This window comes from Danio aesculapii, chromosome 24 (genome assembly GCF_903798145.1).
Source record: "Danio aesculapii chromosome 24, fDanAes4.1, whole genome shotgun sequence".
NCBI lineage: Eukaryota > Metazoa > Chordata > Actinopteri > Cypriniformes > Danionidae > Danio > Danio aesculapii.
In genome coordinates, this window is record NC_079458.1 from 35,432,613 (window position 1) to 35,453,893 (window position 21,281).

General features: G+C 35.9%; 1 protein-coding gene across 1 annotated transcript in view; it reads left to right on the top strand.

The window, feature by feature from the left end:
• gpr158a (G protein-coupled receptor 158a) overlaps nt 1–21,281 on the top strand; it is a 116,501-nt gene that overhangs the window by 16,380 nt on the left and 78,840 nt on the right. The window contains exon 2 of the mRNA XM_056451157.1: nt 6,449–6,554. Coding sequence (XP_056307132.1) covers nt 6,449–6,554 — 106 coding nt within the window. The remainder of the gene's footprint in view (nt 1–6,448; nt 6,555–21,281) is intronic.

Genomic DNA, 21,281 nt, shown 5'->3' on the forward strand with positions numbered 1-21,281 from the left:
TGCTCAAGTTCGTTATTTTACGTGACCAGAACCAACTGATCAGCTTTACACAGATTACACACATTAGAGTAACAACAGTTGGATAATTACCTCAGACAACCGCAACGCACCTAAACTCTGCAGTGAGTTTTTTTTACAAGAAATACAACATTTTATTGCAAACAAAAATTCTGTAGTCCACAACTACTGTATTTAAATCTAAAAGTTCAGTTAAATCATCAAAAATTGTAATTAAACTTGACTTGACTTGCTTGAAATAAACAGAGACTTGAACTGATTTGCTTGAGCCTCACAAAAATGTTCTTGACTTACTTGAGACTTTAAGGTTAAGACTCGAGACTTACTTGTGACTTACTCCCACCTATGCTAAATACTTTATTTACAGTATAATACACTTCACTATAGGATGGTTCATAAACATAGTATTTACTGTAAATTACTATAGTAAAGTTTTCATGAAGCGAACAGGGTGTTTATTAAAAGTAATGTAAGTACTGAAACAGGTTGTAACTGACTTGTACTTTTGCTGATTAACCGGCATGAGGCCGTTGGCTCATGTTGCAAATACCAATAACCTTGTCCAGAGGTCTTCAATTAACAGACTGCAGTCCAGATCCAGACTAAGATTGACTCCATCCAGACTGCAAATCTTTTATCTTAAATTTAAACAGCAGCTATTTATAGTAAATGGAACATAACTATGGAGTTGAAATGTTTGCCAACACCACAGACATTTATTTGCATCATATTGTGTCTATTTTGGTTGGAAATTAAAAGGAGTTCAACAAAAAAAAGCACACTATGTAAATGTTGCCACTAGAAGGTGTGTATTCACAACAAACAAAGATGTATTTTGATGATGCCGTGACTGAGCGTGGAATTATGGGAGTTGTGGTCTTCATTATTCAGAACTCATGTTCATGGATGAACTAAAGTATTCAAAACGTATTATCATTGTAGTACGAAGTAAGGCGGAAATTTGTTGAAGTGAAATAAGAGCACTGATTTTGATGAGATATGTGAATGCATGAAATCAGTGGATCTTTTATTATGACACAGTCCAACTATTTGATCAATTATAGAACAGAGAATCAATTTAGTTTTCTTAGAAAAGTAAATTAATAAAGAGAATATAAAGTTAGATTTTTTTGCCTTAGTTAATTTTTATTCTTTGGCCAATAGACAAACTTTGGTTTACACTCTCATACAGCATGTGGTGATAATACATCCTAAACATTGGTTTTACCCACTATAAAACCAGAGAAGTTCTCTGGATTTTAACATTTTTCAAAACATTTGAGGTAATCTAAGTAAAAAGTCCCCAAATATAGTACACTGTTCTACTAATTTTTAGATATTTAAACTCCCATTTATGCCCATTTTTTAAAATGGTTTCATGCATGTAGCCTTGTTAATGGTGTCCTATATGAAGATGTTTTGCATTTGTTTTCTCCAGGTTTTTATAATATAATATTTTTATAATATGCAGCAACTATAGTTGCTGGTGGGCAAATATGCCAAATATGGCATTCTAACTCAAAACAACAGCTTTCGAAAGATCAATTCATTTAATATGTTTAAAGTTAGAAAACCATTTGATATGAACCCCCTGAAAATCATATAATTTCATAAATATGAAAATACGAACTAATCCATTTGTCTTAAAGTGATGAAACACACTAGTTTCCCCAACAGACTACTGTGTGTCAAAAAGACAAATGAAAAAGTCAAATAGTAAAGTAAATACTGGTCTAAATACACAAAAGTAAATACATACCACAATGTTGACATCTAACATCCAGTGTTATTTTAACTCTTTGTGGGAGCGGGACTAGTGGGACAAGTTAATTTGACTCTTTGATTTTGCTGTGTGTCAAATTGTGCATCAAAACATGCTACTTTAAAGCAAATATATCAGTTAAATTGTTATGTTATGTTTAGATGGGCTATCATGAAAGCAAAAATCAATAAACAGGAGCAATAACATTGATTTATTAACTTATTAACACATTATTCCCTAATTCCCCATGATTTATGTACTTACAAGGTAATTTGCACACTGGCAACTATAGTTGCCGCTTGAACCTTTGACAAAGTAAACAAACTATAGATCTCTGGAAGTTTTGTTTTATTTGGATGAATCTAGATACCGTCAAGATTATGTTGATATACATTTGTGAACAAAAAATAAGTTGCCTCCATCTTGCATCCTGAAATTAGGGGTATGAAATTGAAGGCCTCATGTGACAGGAAGTAAATCAATTCCTTTTCTTTTTCTTTCTTGAAATCTTTTATTTGGTTGTTTGCTTGCATGTCATTGAGAAATTAAACATGGATAACATGTAGAAAATTACTTATCTTCAGCAACTATAGTTGCCAGTGGGCTTAAATGGGTTAATGAAATCAATCTTACAAGTTGTGCCAAAATACTCCTGAATTTTTTAAATAAATATATTATGGTTGTCACATTTGAAGTGAATGTGAAAATTACCGTTTTCACTTCACAACATAGTTGTTATTTGTGCATGTATAGCATCAGATTTCTTTTTTACACAGCGTTTAATACTCTGTGTGATTGAAATGCTTTAATATTTTACATACAGTATAGGACAACACAGTTAAAATTAATAAGCTTATTATAACCCAGCCGACACACAACGTCAAAAGACATTAATATTAGGTTAGATTTAGGTCGTGATGTCGGATGACCAAAATTCAGTGTCTAGGCAGTGTCTAAGGACAAAATTATTTTGATGTCGAATAACGACGTTGATATTTGGTTGATTTTAGGTTGTGTTGAAAAGTGACCAATATCCAACGTCAAGCCAATGTCCTAAACCAACATCATATTGACATCAAATACTGACATGAATTCATCAGGTATGGCAACCAAAATTCAACGTCTCATAGACCTCATAGTGGTAACATCCACACAACGTCTAGCTGTAACATTATTAAATGTTGATATTTGGTTGTTTTAGGGTTGTTTTTTTGTGAAAGTGACCAAAATACAACGTCTGTCTGACTCAAGATGCAACATCCCACGGCGTTGGGTTACAATGTCAATATGACTTCATGTTGACGTCCTGTGTCTGCATGGGAAGTTTTTTGCTAAGTAAACTGATTATTCAATTTCCCTATGCAGACATAGAGTATATAATAATTGTGATTTATTTAACTGATATAATGTCATACTAATCATAAAGATGTGTTGTTTTGTTTGCAGTAAAAAAGAAAATGATTATGAGATTGTCCTGTTGGTTGTCCCCCCCCCCCCAAAAAAACCAAACATCTGCGCTCTGTTCTGCAGCTCCTCTCGATGTTGCTCAGTTGTGTTGTTAATATTCCAGCACGCTGACAGCAGATGTGAGAACACTGATGCAGACAGCTGTGAGGAGAAATAAAAATAAACATGTCGAAGAGAGATGCCATTAAAGATCATTCAACGTCAGTCAACTTTATTCTTTGAGTTCGCAACTCAAAGCTCCATTCAGCCAAATGATCAAAACATCAAAGCTTCTTTTATCAGACTGTACTGAATAAGTCCATTGCCAAGGATATATATATTATGTCCACGGGCCTCAAAAAGCACTCTAAAGTTGCCTGGAGGAATTTGTATTCTTTTAATTTCATTATATTGTATGGTTATTTGTTCAGGACAAGAATATAAAGATCTTTCCCTTTTACTGCTACTCTGTTAAACACTGAATATGGCTGGAGGAAATCCATACTAAACAAAAGTATATGGGAATGTACTGGACAATATTACAAAGAGGCATTGCTTATATTTTTCAATATACTGCGAATTATACAAGGAACCTTAATGGCTATAATCAAGACAAACTCTTATGCGAGTAAATAGAAACTGCTACAGAAAATCCAAGGAATATATATAACAGTTCTGTCTGGTTTTTAAATCTGATTGACTGATAACCGTGCAATATTAAAGCAATATCAGCACTCCTAAAGTCTTTTCACCCTTGTGTGTTAATCCGCCGACACTAGGACTAAACAACTCACTACAGTTTGACAAATATTGCCGCTGTTGGACAACATAATAAACTTTTGAGAATGTAGTTGTTAAGATTGCAACTATGCAGTTTATTCATATGGATAGTCCCTATTTTAAATATTTATAGTTTCAGATTCGGATTCAGCATGTCAGCAGCCATTAGCTTGTCATTCTGAGCAGAGCAAAGATGGCTGATGTTCTGCTACAAGATGCCGACAGAGAGCACGAAATAAGCCCTTAGGGGAGAATAACTATGTAAATTTCAAACTAAAGCTGATCAAATCATTATAAAACAGGTAAAGGACATTCTAAGTTCACCTCTCTCTTATATATACTGTAGTGCTGTATTTATACCATTGTAATCTAGTAGCGTTCACTTTGCTTTGGCTTTTTCAGGGTTATTTATAGGGTGGTTTCCCTATTGCAACAGAGAAATACTGGGAAATCTCTGTGGACTGATGTCATTTCATGCCGTTCAGCCTTAAATTTTTTAAATGTGAGCAAAATCAGCTGTTTTGTCATCACTTTAGACATTACGCTAGAGAATCATTCAAATACTAGCTCTAAAGTGATGTTAGTGAAGTAGCAATGGTTTTAACTGTTCTGACGTCAGCTGCAGATGTGAATGAATGACGGAAGAAAGTAGTTTCTCATACAAAAGGATTTTGTGTTTGATTTTCTTTTATACACGTGATTGTGCTGTCAAACTTATATAAATGCAATATCACACTCCTAGCAGTGCAATATGGCTGTATATTGTCACTGGTGGGGCACTAAGGCACTCGACCTATGGCCTCAAGCCAACGCACGCCCCCCACCAGTGGCAATATACAGCCATATATATATATATATTTGGTAGTTTTTCTTCCATTTGCTAAAGCCTGTACACTCATTGACACCACTTTTTCATTTGTGAAGTAAACTTTTGCTGTGTGTTGATTAAATTTTAGACTATTTCCTTGAAATGAATGGGATGAATGGGAAGAGTAAAAATAGTAATAGTAAGGATCCCAAAAATAGCATACAGTACAATAAAATTACTTTATGATGCAACAGTCAAAAAACAAAAAAAAAAACAATAAAAAAGGTTTTTAGAATGTCATTAAAAAGAAAATGTGTTCATCTGTGTTTTTCCTCGAAGAGTTACTGTTTTTATTTATCTTTTCAAAACACTAACTCATACAGCTGCTGTCTATGTAGTGAATATCCCTCTCAAGGAGGTTTATATCAGAGCTATATATATAGATGCCCTTCCAGCTGCAACCCAGTACTAAGAAACATCCATATACTCTTACTGTACATTCACACGCATACTCTACTGCCAATTTAGTTTATTCAATTTACCTATACCGCATGTCTTTGGACTGTGGGGAAAAGCGGAGCACCCGGAGGAACCCCACGCCTACACGAGGAGAACATGCAAACTTCACACAGAAATGATAACTGACCTAGCCGGAGCTCAAACCAGCGACCTTCTTGCTGTGAGCCGGCAGTGCTCTGAGCCACCGTGCATGTGATCTATTAATATGGTGATTATTCTGTAGATTTTATTTACAGAATGATCATATTAGTCAGAATATTTTCAATATACGATAAATGCATGCTGATTGTTTATTTATTAGTAAATACATGCTTTTTTTGTAACAGTGCTCAATCTTTACAAAATCTCATCACCTTAACCAAGAAAGAACAAGACTATATTGATAAAAGTGTATTGATGAGCTTATTGATGATTTGTCATTTACTGAGTAAAATATCAATAGGGAAGCAGCAAAGTCTGAGTAGGCCAATGTAAAGCACATCTCAGCATTGGCAGTCAAGTCACTTAGAACAGAAACATTTACTCACACTTTAAGATTTGAACACTTGTCAAAATTATGTAAATAAATAAATAAATAAATAAATAAATAAATAAATAAATAAATAAATAAATAAATAAACATTATAATAGATGTGAGGGGACCCCAACAAAAATTTAATGATAAACTAAAAATATTTTGCTTAATAAACATTGCACTGTACATTTTACTCATGATTGTTCTGTATCTATTTATTTACACACACATTAATAATTTAATCACACAATTTACTTTAATAATTTTGATTTGTATTGGTTTATTGGTTTTAATGTAGTGATTAATTTATTTTAGTCAAATATTGCAGGCTTTTTGTATTAACTGATAGTCATTATTATTTAGTTTTAGTCTACTTGTTTATTTATATTTACTAAATGTTTTAATTCATTTTATTTATTTATTTATCATTTTCACAGACCTTCTATAGCTCTTCGAGACCTCCAGGGTGGTCCCTGAACTTCAGTTTGAAACCCCCTGCTTTTAGCATTCAATGTGTAGATTATGTAAAATAGGTATATTTAAAGCACTAGTATAGCTGAAACACTCTCTCATCTGTCTTGTGCTGTATTATGTGTTGTAGGGGTGTTGTGCGAGTGGACGTCAGCCTGCAGGATGTGGATATTGACCAGTGCTCTGCTGACGGCTGGTTTGCAGGAACACACAGGTGTAACATCACCACTATGGAGGTGAGCCCATTTCAAAGCTCTTGCTTGACTCACACACAGTTTAAATGGCAAAGTTTTTGCATATTTGTTACAGTCCATGGGTATCATTTATGAACATGGCGTGCTCACAAAATAGGCTGAAATTTCTGAACGCCAATTAGCACATCATCTATTTGATCATGTATAAATATCATTATAACTATATTTTATAAATATTATTATAATATAGGCCTACAACATCCTGACAATCAAAAACCAAATGACATGATATCACAGGCGATTGTCTTCTGAGTGCACCAGACATGAATAACACTCCTCGTAGAGCTTGAGAAGCATGCAGTCCTGTAGGATCTATATAATTTGTAAAATAAAGACTTGCAGGTTAAGGAAACAGCATAGGAGGAAGTTGCCACGGGCCTTGGTGCAGATAATAAGTTCAAAAAAATTGTATGTATTGATCGATATAAATTGAATAGACAGAGATAGATTGATTTGTGCAGCAGCTGCCGCTGGGCTGCGCGCTGCAGACGCATTCGGTGTGAAACGCAAACGCCTGCACGCTGCTTCTGCTCTCCATATGCGCTGCGCACGCACTGCTCACGCTCTGCTTGCGCTTGCGGTGTGAAATAGGCGTAAGTCGTATGAATTAATATGAGTACTAATTTTGTTAATTTTTACATTTTTTAAAATTACGATTTTAAAAAGGAGGCGTGGCACCCAACCTCGCCCCGCCCCTAAACCCAATCATCATTGGGGGCTGAGCAAATTGTATGAATGAGATCGTACAAATACATACGATGTAGCCACTACATCAAAAAGTTACGAATTGCCGTGAGATTGTGTTGACCAAACCCATATTAAAACTGAGGTACATACCGAATTGTGACTTCAGTGTACTGTTACACCTCTATATACAGTACTGCAGAACTTAAATAGTAGGGGCGTTATCGGCCGTTATCGTGCTGCGTTATAAGGAGCAAGACTGGTGAGAGTGTTAGGACTGGTGTGTGTTTTTGTGTGTGTGTGTGTGTGTGTGTGTGTGTGTGTGGTCCTTTACTGACAGCCGCAAATATGGAGAAATATGGCCACCACTATGTAACGCTCGTCTTTAAATCAACGGGATACACAAGAATAAAAATTTAAAAAAATGGTTCAATTCTCTAGTTTCAGTTTTCAAATTTTATCATGGATTAATAAAGGATACTTTATGTATTATAATTACACAGTTCTCTGAAAATGTCCTTACAATCAAACAAAAAACAAACAACATTCATACAATAACACAATACAAAAATAGTGAATCCCCGTGTGTGGGTGTGTGTGTGTGTGTGTGTGTGTGTGTGTGTGTAAAGTCCGTGGATGAGTGTACGTGCAAAATGGGTCGCGCTCACCCCAAAGATTGAGTCCGGATAATTGGAACCATGTCTTGTTGCTGTACATCAAAGATCCTCCTAGGATAGTCTTGACTGTGGGTCTGCAAGACTAATGAGTCCTAAAAAGAGCAAAAAATCCACGCAAAACAATTGTCCTTCGCCCACGAATCAAGAAAAGAATGCAAGGTAAATTTGGCAAACTCCTACTCCATGTGCTCCTCTGGCTTCTTCAGATGTCACACTGAGCAGTGTCCATGTGCCCACTATCTCCCCCTTGTGGTGTGTATGTTATGTAAATGTGTATATATATAAAAAAAACGGCAACAGTTAGAACAGGAAATAGACTACAGACACATTCACTTCACCTCATCACTTCAAAATAAAGAATGTAAAATAAGTCCATTACTCAATTATATATTTGGGCTACAAAAAACTAAGTGTGAGTATGCTTAACTGCATGGCCTATTCACACATTTAATGAATTTTACAGTCAGCATAACTCAATTATGTGGCAGCGCTACACAGTCGTACAAATTTTTTAAATTTTTAAATTACGATTTTAAAAAGGAGGCGTGGCACCCAACCTCGCCCCGTCCCTAAACCCAATCGTCTTGGGGGCTGAGCAAATTGTACTAAATTGTATGAATGAGATTGTACAAATACATACGATGTAGCCACTACATCAAAAAGTTACGAATTGCCGTGAGATTGTGTTGACCAAACCCATATTAAAACCGAGGTACATACCGAATTGTGACTTCAGTGTACTGTTACACCTCTATATACAGTACTGCAGAACATAAATAAATAGTAGGGGTGTTATCGGCTGTTATCGTGCTGCGTTAATGCGAGACTCTTATCGCGCGAAAAAAAATATTGCCGTTAATCTATTCTCAAAGTTGGGTTGGGAGCTGGGTCTTTTCTACTCAAGCTATGATGACTTTCACCTAGATATTTAAGCGCTGACGGATACCTGACCGGTGAGCCGCCTGTCTAAAAAGTGTCATTCTGGATCAAATCAGCAGGATGCCTGACTTTAACTGCAGTTCGGCAGTTTCACTTTAACTCATTAATATTTCATTCATGCCCCCATGACAAACTGGGGTTATTAGACGCAAATAAGGAGTAAGGACTGGTGAGAGTGTTAGGACTGGTGTGTGTGTGTGTTTTTGTGTGTATGTGTGGTCCTTAACTGACAGCCGCAAATATGGAGAAATATGGCGAAAAGTCCTACATGACGGTATAGTTCAATCACGGTGTTTACTTCAATAATGCCACTGATATATGCATACTCCACATCTTAATTCAATTTCTATTTAGTTCAGTTATGACTTTAGTTTTGATTAAGGTAATCCAAAAAAAAAAAAAAAACTGTAGGCCTTATGTAGGCCTACAGTTCAAAATTCATGTTTAACTAAATAAACAGTTAGTAAACAAGTACATCTTATTGAACATAATTTAATTTCATCACCAATTATCATAGTAGAATGATAATCTCAAGCACTTTGTAATGCATTTTGGAAACAGGAGATGAGCCCCTGGTCTAATGCGCCACCTGGCTTGAGAAAACCGTTCTCAAAGACTTATTATTTAGGTAGCACACATATTCTGAATGCCTTCGGCAGAATTCAAGTGAGCCATTTTAATCTAGATTAATCTAGATTAATTCCGAGATTAATCTATATTAATCTAGATTTTAAAAAATAATCTATGCCCACCTATAATAAATAGTCCCACTTTATTTTGATGGTCTGTTTGTAAAATTAAGTTACATTGCATCTAAATCCCAATTAATTCTTGGTAGATTATAAGTAGACTGTTAGGTTGGGGTAAGGGGTTAGTGTAAATTAACATGTACTTGCAAAGTTTCATATAGTCAGTTAAATGTCTGTTTAGCAGCAGTATCAACAGATATTAAGCAGACAGTCTACTAATACTCAAATGGACCATAAAAATAAAGTGTTACCAAATAAATTATTATAAACTGATCAGGACCTCTTATTGCTCTCAATATCACATCATTGCTCAGCAGCATTCAAGCTCACGTTCTGATTTCCACTCTTGATTCATGCTGTTCATCCTGCTGTTATTTTGAATAACAAAATACTTATATTTTATATCTTTGACCTTCTGCCTCAACAGTCAATGATTCTGCAGTGTCTTAATGCTGTTAAACTAATGCTTGGAGAATTCCAGTTATAAAGAGAATAGATTTTTAAGGTCTGGCTCCTTCATAATGGATGTGATGTAATAGATTGCACAGGGAGCACTGAATAATTGAGAAAGCTCTTTGTGTGCCTGGCCTCCTGATGGACACTGCACGGTATGTGTGTGTGTGTGTGAGACACATTCGAGCATACCGCAAATAGCGACACAGCATCTTCATTTTATTATGCAATTGAATTGTGACCTCTGTCATAATAGCTTCCGTCCAGCCCTCGTAGCACAGGTCTGATGCTAGCTATAAATAGAGCTCAAAACTGCATTGCAATCAGGAGTTTTGTTGTAATGTGATATAGCTGCTTTGTACCACAGCGTCCCTCGTATGCAAAAAAAGGCTGTAATTCATGCTCATTATCTCCCATGTCTATTGCTGAGACTGCAGCCCACATGCCACAGATCCTGTTTACACCGAACCAGAGATTCCCTACTTCATCAGGCCAAGAATGCCATTAATGAAGACTTCCGGAATGTGGAATCTGATACGCCACATGCATTTAGCCATTGCGGTTGATGCTTTGGATGCTGAAACATCCTACTATGCATATTGGAGCTAATGATGTGAACAAACTCTCATTTTCAGTATAAATGAGGCCATTTGATGGTTATTAAAGGTCCCATGAATTTAAAATAAAGTTTTTTTAGATGTTAGTATCAGTATTGTTAGTTTTTAGCATATCTATAAGCTAGTTTGCTCCAAAACAGTGACAAAATTCGTATTTAGATTATATAAAACTGATAAACATTTAAGGCTTGTAGTTTGTCACTTCCACCTAAATGGATCAACTTTTTTGTTCATGTCAGTTGAAAATCATGACCAATCAAATGCTCTCTAGTATCTGACTTCCCCCGCCCCTTTCAAGTTGCTTCACATTTGATGTGCTTGAGCTCAAATACCTCTAACTGGCAGTGGTGATAAAGCAAAATGCTATTGGCTGTTTTATAAAAGAGGAGGAACTACACTATGTCGTTCGGTTGAGATAACGTCAAACATTGAATAAAAATACACATTACAAATCACTTCACAGGACTTTTAAGCTTTTCTGTTTGTGCATAAGATCAACAAAGTTACTAAGCTCGGTGCCCACCAACAAGGATTTCACAACTCCCAAACTGGCTAAAAAAAAATCCACGTTTAAATATTACAGTACTTAGCTATTTAGATCATGCCTAGATATTACATAGACCCAGTGCTTAAATTGAGGGGGCATGGCAAAAAAATGACAAAAAGCGTTCCCTCTGTTAACATAAAATGACCCATAATAAGGTAAAAACCCAAACAATCCAAAAACGTACAAGTAAAACAAAGCAAAAAAATTCAGAAAAATTAGTTATGTTTATTAACAATAGCGCAAAACTCTATGATAAGACATTAAGTTGCTGTTCTTTGGACTGGTGTTACAACTAGCTCAATACAGACCAGGTAAATTGAAAAGTGAAATGATTTATTAACAAGAAGTATAATTAACAAAAGTATTTAAAGCAATCAAAGTCAGTAGTGAAAAGCATGTGTATGGTAGTGAACTGAGCTCATGATCCAAAACAAATCAAAAACGCCAGGGCAGGGACATCCAGCTAATCGAGCCGGACTCTTTATAGGCACCACACAATGGGTCTCAGGTGAGATGACCCACCCACCAATCTGCAATCATGCAGGCTCTGCAAATCACAAAGACTCAAACAACAAACAGTTATCACATGGGACCTAACAGGGCAGCCACTGTGATCGGATACTATACCAAAGTTGGTTGGTGAAATTACAAAAAGAGAGGATGGAAAATGGGTCTGCAATAAGGGAGACTCCCGGGAAAAAAAAGAGTGTTGGCAGGTGTGGGTTATGTTTCAGTGTTGATAATGTACCAAACTGTCACACATAAACTTATTCATTGTCCCACATAAGTTTGATTAGTGATGGTCATGCTAGAATTCGCTGTACTGCGAAAAATGCATCTCTGTCAGATTATGCCTGAACTAATTTGCAAGTATAAGGATTATTAAGTGAATTATTATGAGGTAGGGTTATTATTTGGAGGAGAAAAGGCTTGGATTAGGCAACCAGGTAGCAATTTCAATGAAGGGATGCTTAATCGGGCATTTATGATGATAAAAAGCTTTATTTCCACTCCAACTTTAGGATATTGCTATTCATTTCCAATTAGGCCAATGCCAACTCTGCCCCAGGCCACACCCCCAGTTATGATGCACACCAACCAAGTCTATTTGATTCTAGAGAGCTGTTATCAGCAACTATCAGGTTTAAATTGAAACCCCATGCTGACTAGCCTAGATTACTGATAGAATGGAATGGTTAAGCAAAAAAAAACATTCGGCCCACCTGGTTGGTGGTGGTTTCTGTGGCTAGAGTCATACTCCACTGTGTAAGCTACAGAAATGTAATGATATCTTCCAAAATACCACATAGCTTTTCCAAACCAGAGCTTTGCTTGAACCAGTAGAGAGAATGCTGTTTAATGACAAGGAGTTGTGTTTCAATCAATTAAAAGACTTTACTGAAGACAGTGGTCTCAGCACTTCAACACAATAGGTCAAGTCAGCAAGACAGCAATTGGCTTAAATATAAGAAATAACATTCAATGCGTATCTAGTTTCAGTCGTATCTAATTTCAGACACAGAGATCTGTTCCATTACATAAATTTGGTTCTCTTTAACACTTTGTTCTTCATTTATATGCATGCGTCTTAAGTTGTTCAGTTCAGGACTCCAATAAAGGACAGCCTCATCTTTCTGGAAAAAAACAGCATGTCCACACACAACTTTTACTTATGGTTTATAATATAGCATCTAATGGAGCTGTTAAAGGAGATTTTGTCATTAATTATTTACCCTCATTTTGTTCCAAATCTATAAGACATTATGAATAAGTAGGAAAGCAAGCAAATGAGAAGGACAACAAGGGTATATGATTTTGACCACAATATGTGTATATTGTTATCAAGTACTGTTTGAGTACCTATTTTGGTGCATTTTTGGACAACTTGTCCATTTTGACATTTGACGACATGAACATTTAGACATACTTTGTTAATGATTCATTTTTCATTACTAAATTAAGTATTGCATCATTTACAAACCAGTTATTTGAGAACAGTTGGTGTTTTTTAAGCTCATTCAGATTGCATAAGTAAATGATTAATAAACTATTCAAATGAACATTTATTTAGTGTAGTTATCAGAGTTGGATGTACGCGTTTCACAGTAATGCGTTAGTGTATTCTAATTACATTTTTGGGGAACGCAGAATTGTAACGAACTACTTTTTAAATTTGTGTAATTTAATTACACTTACTAAAGTCAGTGTAATTGCGTTACTTACGCTACAAATGTAGATTTTAGAAAAGAATATTAGCTTTTTTTTTAAATCATGTTTTCCGCTGCACCATCAGTTAACAAGCATTAACTTTAAAATTGCTGTATAACGCGAGCTGAAATAGTTGCTGACGTGAGTGGTTGCTTCTTCAAGTGACAATACAGACATTACTTTGATTTCATTGAGCGTAAAAAACTAAAATATTACTGTGAACTGCACTCTATGCTCAGTCTCTAAAGAACTTGCGACTGCTTTTAACTCGACCAGTAACTTGTTCAAGCACTTGAATAGAAAGCATTTTATGACAATACTCGTCGCCAAGGAGGACACCGGTGCCCAAAAACACAGCGGCCTAACTCAGCCTAAACAGGCTAAATTTGATTGTTGTGCAGTCTCGGGAGTGAAGGTAACTTCTGAAAATGTGAAGAGAAGCGTCGCTTCAAGCGGGGCCGTTCACATATCGAATCTTTTGGATCAAAGGAGGCTTGCGTGTGTGGCGCAATGCGCTCACATATTCCAGATTTCAAGTATTCAACATTTGAGTGTTTACAGTTTGTGTCCACAACCACAGAGATACTATGTGTTTTTCCCACTATGAATGTCAATGGTTACAGGTATGCAGTTTTCTTCAAATTTTCTTATTTCTGTTCAAAAGAAGGTTTGGAACAAGTGAAGATTATGTAAACGATGACATTTAAGTTTTGGGCAAACTATCTCTTTAAATCTTTTGAATTTGTCAAGCTGCTGTGTTAAACCCGTTGCAATGTTTTTCAGTGAATATTAAATTACTGAAAGAGCTGGAGATTATTTTGTATTTTTTAAATGTTTTAGAAGTAACTTCAAAGTAAAGTAATTAGTAATCTGATTACTTTTTACATGAAGTAATTAGTCATTTGTAATCGATTACTTTAAGTAACTTACCCAACACTGGTAGTTATTATAAAGTGTTACCTAACTAGTTTCTTTTAAACAAAAAATAGTACTTGAGTAAATGATCACAGAATTAACAATTTTTTTGGTGAACTATTCCCTTAAATATATAAATAAATTGATATTATTAAATGTAAACATACACAGTCTTTAATTTTTCGTTTTTTTTAAATGAAAAACAGCCTTTTTTCTTTCTATTTCTTGCTTTTCCCCACAGAATTCAAGTGTAAACAACATTGTATTTGCAGATTTAGTCATACAATCAAGCCAAATTTAGACCAGACAAAATAATATCCGCTGGTGTATAAATAGTCTATAGAAAAGCAGAAAGTGCGTAACACGAATGACTGAAACTCACATTTTCTATTTGGACTTTGCGTCCGTTTATTTTGGTGAAAATTGCCTAGCTATTTTCAGAGGCACTTTGAATTGATCTTTTCTTGGTGAGTCACACACCTGCTGGTTTTGCATTGATCATACACTGCTGTTATTGCTTCTTTAAGCCACTGAACTTAACAGATGAGCCCGTGTGTTTGAACCCCCTCTGAAGTCTGATATTTAGAAATACATCCACCGCTGGAGTAATTACTTTTCCTCCCATTTATGTCTCTCTGTAGGTTGTGTTAAAGGAAAAGGAAGATTTAGTGTGAGATGAAATATCCGCTGAGCTCTTTTTTTTTAATGCTGGCTGTATGACAGGGATGTATGGTTTCGATAGGCTGCGCTGCTAATGAGGAAAGGAGCTCAGAGGAAGTGCCATTAAAGAGAGCCATCGTTTATATCCTTGTGTCTCTGCAGGGCTGATATGCTTTCGCTAACCTCATGGTATGGACGTTTATGAGGAAACTATGCTCCCAATTCTGCTCTAAAAGTAGAAGCTCAGATTGAGTTTGCTAATTTACGAAGGACGCATGTGGGAAGAAAATCTCAGGTTTCGAAGCTGCAGGAAGATGGGTGGTTTTAAGTACATCAAACTGGATGAAAAATGTGTTTGCCCATCCAAAAGATGCATTCACAATGACATTATAGGGTGTTTGTGGTGGTTGCTGGGAAATTAGGTATGGCTAAGGCTAACTGGTTGTACTGTAGACCAGTTGTTCTGTTTGCACATTGCTATTCAGATGCTAAGTAGGTGACTATAAGGTTTCACAATTCATACACAATTCATCCCTGTTGTCCCAACACAAATGGATTAAGTTGACTTAACAAATTAAGTGGATTGAACATAAAACAGGGCTACATTGTGGCTCAGTGGTTAGCACTGTCGCCTCACAGCAAGAAGGCAATTGGTTCAAGTTCTGGCTGGGTGATTTGGCATTTCTGTGTGGATTTTGCATGTTCTTCCCTTGTTGGTGTGTGTTTCCTTCGCGTGCCCCTATACTCTAAATACATACGCTATAGGTGAATTCAATTAACTAAATTGGCTGTAGTGTGTATGTGTATGAATGAGTGTGTATGGATGTTTCCCAGTGTTGGGTTACAGCTGGAAGGGCATCTGCTGTGTAAAACATATGTTGGATAAATTGCTGGTTCATTCTGCCGTGGCGGCCCCTGATGAATCAAGGGAAATGCCGCAGGAAAATGAATGAACATAAAATAAGTAATGAAACATAAAAATCATTGAAAATAAGTTGTTTGGGGCAACAATAACACAAACTATTATTTCAAACTAGCAACACTAAAAACGAGGTTTGTTTTTTTCTTTGTTGTGTGTTTTTGGCCGACAATGTTGTGGTTAAATACACAAAAGAAAGAAGAAATACAAACAATGGCCAAATGATTTTCTGTTGGCTTGAAAGGAAATAACTGTCTAATATAAACAAGTTTCTTTAAGCCTGAGTATTTGTAGTATTCACCCAGCACCTGCTAGGGGTGTAACAGTACACAAATTTCACATACTAGGACCATATCTATGGTGCCGATTTAGATTAGTCAATTAACTTAAGTTGCATGTTTTTGGATGGTGGGAGGAAACCGGGGCACGGGGAGAATGTGTAAACTCTGCGCAGAAATGTCGGCTGGCTTTGTAAGGACTAGAATAAGTGATGTTCTTGCTGTGAGGCAACAGTGCTAACCGCTGGGCCACCGTGCCACCCATCTAGGAAAGGGGTAGGGGTGTTAGGGGGGATTTTTCAAAACAAAGATGGCTGTTATATGGAACTTAGGGTATTTATAGTGGCTTAGGAATCGTCTGATTGGTGAATCGTAGATTGATTAATGTGGGACCAGCCGCAAGCACTCACAAGCACGTGATCCTCTCGAAATTAGCTTAGAAATAAACTTCACTTAGTTCAGAAGAAGGAATAAAAAGCTTAAATTTGCTTGACATGACATTGACATGTTGTTAATATTTTAAAGTATTTTGAATAGATGGCATGCTTGGTTTATATGTAAAAACAACAAAAAATTCTAAAATAATCTAAAAATGATAGAAAAAGATCCTTTAAAATAATTAATAAAAAATATATATTTTAATTAGGGATTCAATTGTGGTAGTCAGTAATACTGTAAAATTCACAGTGCGCTTGAACATTTAACAGTATTATAGGCAATTTTTACAATATTACTGCCAATTGTTATGGTATTACTGGCTAAATTTACAAGCGCATTGTAAATTAACAATTACAACTGTGCTGTAGCTCCACAGCACAATTGTAATTGTTCATTTACAATGCGCTTGTAAATTTTACAGTATTGTTGGCAATTTTTACTGTATAACTGACCATTTTTACAAGCAAATTATAAATTAATTATTACAACTCTGCTGTAGTACAATTGTAATTGTTAATTTACAGTGCGTTTGTAAATTTTACAGTTTCACTGGCAATTTTTATAGTATTACAGGCAATTTTACAGTATTACTAGCAAAACATACAAGTACACTGCAAGTTAACAATTACATCTGTGCTGTAGTTCCACAGCACAGTTGTAATTGTTAATTTACAGAGTGCTTGTAAATTTAACAGTATTATTGGACATTTTTACAGTATTAATGGCAAAGTTTACAAGCAGATAATAAATTAACAATTACATTTGTGCTGTAGTTTTACAGCACATTGTAATTGTTAATTTACTTTGCGCTTGTAAATTTAACATTACTATTAGCAATTTTTACTGTACTACTGCCAGTGTTTACAGTATTACTAGCAAAATTTACAAGCAGACCATAAATTTACAATTCCAACTGTGCTGTTGTTTTACAGCACAATTGTAATTGTTAATTTACAGTGCGCTTGTAAATTTTACAACATTATTGGCAATTTTTACTGTATTACTGTCAATTTTTACAGTATTACTGGCAAAATTTACAAGTGGATTATAAATTAACAATTACAACTGCGCTGTAGTTTTGCAGCACAATTGTAATTGTTAATTTACAGTGCACTTGTAAATTTTGCAGTATTTCTGTCAATTTTATACAATATTATTTGTCAATTGTTCTATTCTATCTATGGGGCTATGTGAGGGTGGCATTTTGGGAATTTTCCACTTTAACCCATTATCCAAAAAATGTTTTTAGTTTTAATTTTGTACTTTTTTTATTAGACCAAACAGTACAGTTTTTTTTCAACTTCTCTGCCATTTTGTTGTCTCATTGTGAAACTGAGTTATCATATTTTTATTTTAAATCTCTTTTAAGAACGATGTCTGCCTAAGCATACACTGTCAATAGTTTATTTATTTTTTTCAATTGCACTTGTTTATACCTTTCACAGAATTTCACGTCACAGTTGCGTCTTGCCTTTGCGTGTTCTGGCTGTCACACTGTTCATAAAGTACTGTATCAAGTCAACTTCTGGCTCATTCATTATATATCGATCTCCGCTTTCAGTCTGCTGCGATAATCTCTCTATTTATAGACTGTGTAAATGAATAGGACACTGATATGAAAGAATTACAATCTGCGAGTACAGCTCCATTTATAAACCACACGTGAAGGGGGTGGACTGTATGCCTTAACCGGAAAGGCTCATGAATCACATTGATTTGATCATGGCAAAAGAACTGCCGCAAATATATGACAATCAATTCTATTATGCGTTATGGCAATAGGCCAGCAATACCATTCAGAAGCTGTGCACATTTGGTTTGGTGACTGCTTGGACCAGTTTCATATTCTGTAAATGAATTAGTTTTATTGTAAGGTGTAGGTTGATTTAATTGAATGTGATTTAATGCAGCTACAGTCCAAAAATTAAGTGACATTAAAATCGCTGATAGTAAAAAAGCATCACATCAGTGATATTTTGCTGTTACTGATATATCAACAAAACATCTTTTGTACTTTCTCTAAAAATTAGAAATGAAGTGTCTGAGTAAAAATTTTAGATGTAAAAAATAAATCCAAGCTAAATCAAGTTAGATATTTTTAGAGCTGCCAGTCTTTTTTTTTACCAAGATTTCAGACTGCACGAACATGACTCTCATGTCACACTGTAAGACCTCCGTCATCATAATGTCAGACTGAATGACAACCAAGATGCGCCAAACACAGATATGCAAGAAAACTCACCCGGAGTTTGACGTCATCCATCTGTGACACTTTCAATGTTCTCTGTGTTACGTCATGACAATCATAAACAAACTTTAGATGTAATTTTGCTCACAGCAAAAACTGTTTTGACATTTCCCCGCTGTGGATAGAAATTGTCACGCCAATTGCATCATCAGATTTGCCACTCCTATTGGTTCCTGGTTTGACACTCATCGTAGCTGAAGTCACATAGCAGGAAAGTGTCTGAAATTTTCTGACACTAGCAGAGCTTCATCAGAAGGAAAATTTGATGGCAACGGGCATTAAGCAGTTGTCAGTGATTCAGTGAACATGTCAAACCGACAATCAAAATCACAGATTTTAGCCTAGGATTATAGGAATGTTTTAGGATTACACAAATTTGTCTCAGATGACCAAATACTAGCTGAAATCACACAGTGTGAGTAGTGTTGTAATGGAGTCAGGTTAGAACAGAAGTGAAGATCTACGTGCAGCTTTATTAATCAGAATAGTCAGGCAGGCAATGGTCAAAACAGGAGCAAACTGGAGCATAAAGTAGGGATGACTGAGTGTTTCGAAACACTGCACCAAAGCATGATCCGAAACACCCAGGTCATATGACTAAGGTGATTCGAAACACTTAGGTCACGTGACTAAAGTGTCTCGAAACACCAAGTCATGTGACTGAAGTGATTCAAAGCATCTGTCATTTCAGAAGTGTTTCGAGAGCTGGCGAATCTGTGTTTGATTGACAGGGTTGTAAATATACCACTATCTCGTGTAGCTTAGTGGACTGTGTGTGTGCACCGAGTAACTGTGCTGCAAGTTGCCCATGTTCAAATCCCAACTTGTACAAATACTCTGAAATTATGACATGAAGTATTTTAATAATGTTTATTTTATGACCAAAACAAGACATTTTTTCACAAAGTGTTTATTAGGATGTCAGACCAATGTTAAAACAAAACACGTTACAAGAACAGAGCATTTAAAAACTAACATCTATAGCTGCATCACCCTGGGTTCGAACACATTATCTCTGCATGATGGTCAGGAACTCTTACCGCTCCACGAAATCACTTGAAACCTCAACTCTACAATGTGGGCTATAATTCCTTAATTTTCATAACTGTTCCCTTGCCGAAGCTTCCAGAGCAATACACAAAAAAAGACTTCTAGGTGCCACCGTAGAGACTGGTTTCGAAATATTTTAAAGCTTCGACACCTTTCTTCAACTGTTTCAGTGTTTCATGAAGCCTCGCTCTTCCCACCACTAAGGTAAGGATTTGTGTGCAGCTCTATTAATCAGATTAATCTGGCAGGCATTGGTCAAACTGGAGCAAACTGGAGCATGTAGGCAATCCAAAGAATGGTCAGAATAACAGGCGAATGATCAGGGCAGGTGGCTAAACAACATGAACAAAAAAACAAACAAAGGTCAAAACACAACTAGACAAGTCAAGCTCTGCCAGTGAGAGTGGTTGAGCTCAAGCACATCAAATGTGAAGTGTTTTGAAGGGACGGGGCATGTCAGATAGCAAAGAGCATATGATTGGCCATGATTTGATGAGAAATTGAAGGTGACGTGAATAAAACCGTTGATCCATTTAGGCAAAAGGGACAAACTACAAGCTTTACATGTTTATATCCATTGTATATCTTCTAAACGCAAATTGTGTCACTGTTTTGGAGCACACTAGCATATAGATATCCTTAAATTTAACAATACTGATACTAGGGATAGTTTTTTTTTTCAAAATATCTTGTTTTGTGTTCAACTGAAGAAAGAAACAGATTTGGAACAAGTGAAGGGTTATTATTATATACATTATTGGGTTACCTATCTCTATTTATGTCTCAAAAAAGATAAGAAAAAATAAAGTTATACAGTCATAAGCGACAATATGACACCAACATGGATCTGATAAAAAGAAACATAAACACATTGGATGTCCTGTATTGCAGTTTATTAGTAGACCATGTGTAAAAACTAAAGCTGATGGTGCTGATCAGTGGAAACAGGAGCGAACGTCAGCCTGACACAGACACACATCGACTGCTTCAGTCTGTTGCTCACACTGAGAGCATGAGTTCTGAGCGTGACTGATCACTCGGCTGGCACACACTCCACTTTCACCCACCCGCGGGACACACTCCCACACTGCTGCCAAATAACTTCCACATGGCAAATCCCCACTTTCTTCATCTTATCTGAAGCACCTCTCACATTGTAATAGACTGGCATAATAAGATGCTCAGCCAAAATCTATTTTTATGCATAACCCGTGTCTGCCCCAGACATAAGCGGCACAACGTGATGCAACTAAAAGCAGCAGAATCCACTATAATCAGCGATGCCAGTTATTTTCAACTGAAAACCGATGGCAATGCCCATATTCAA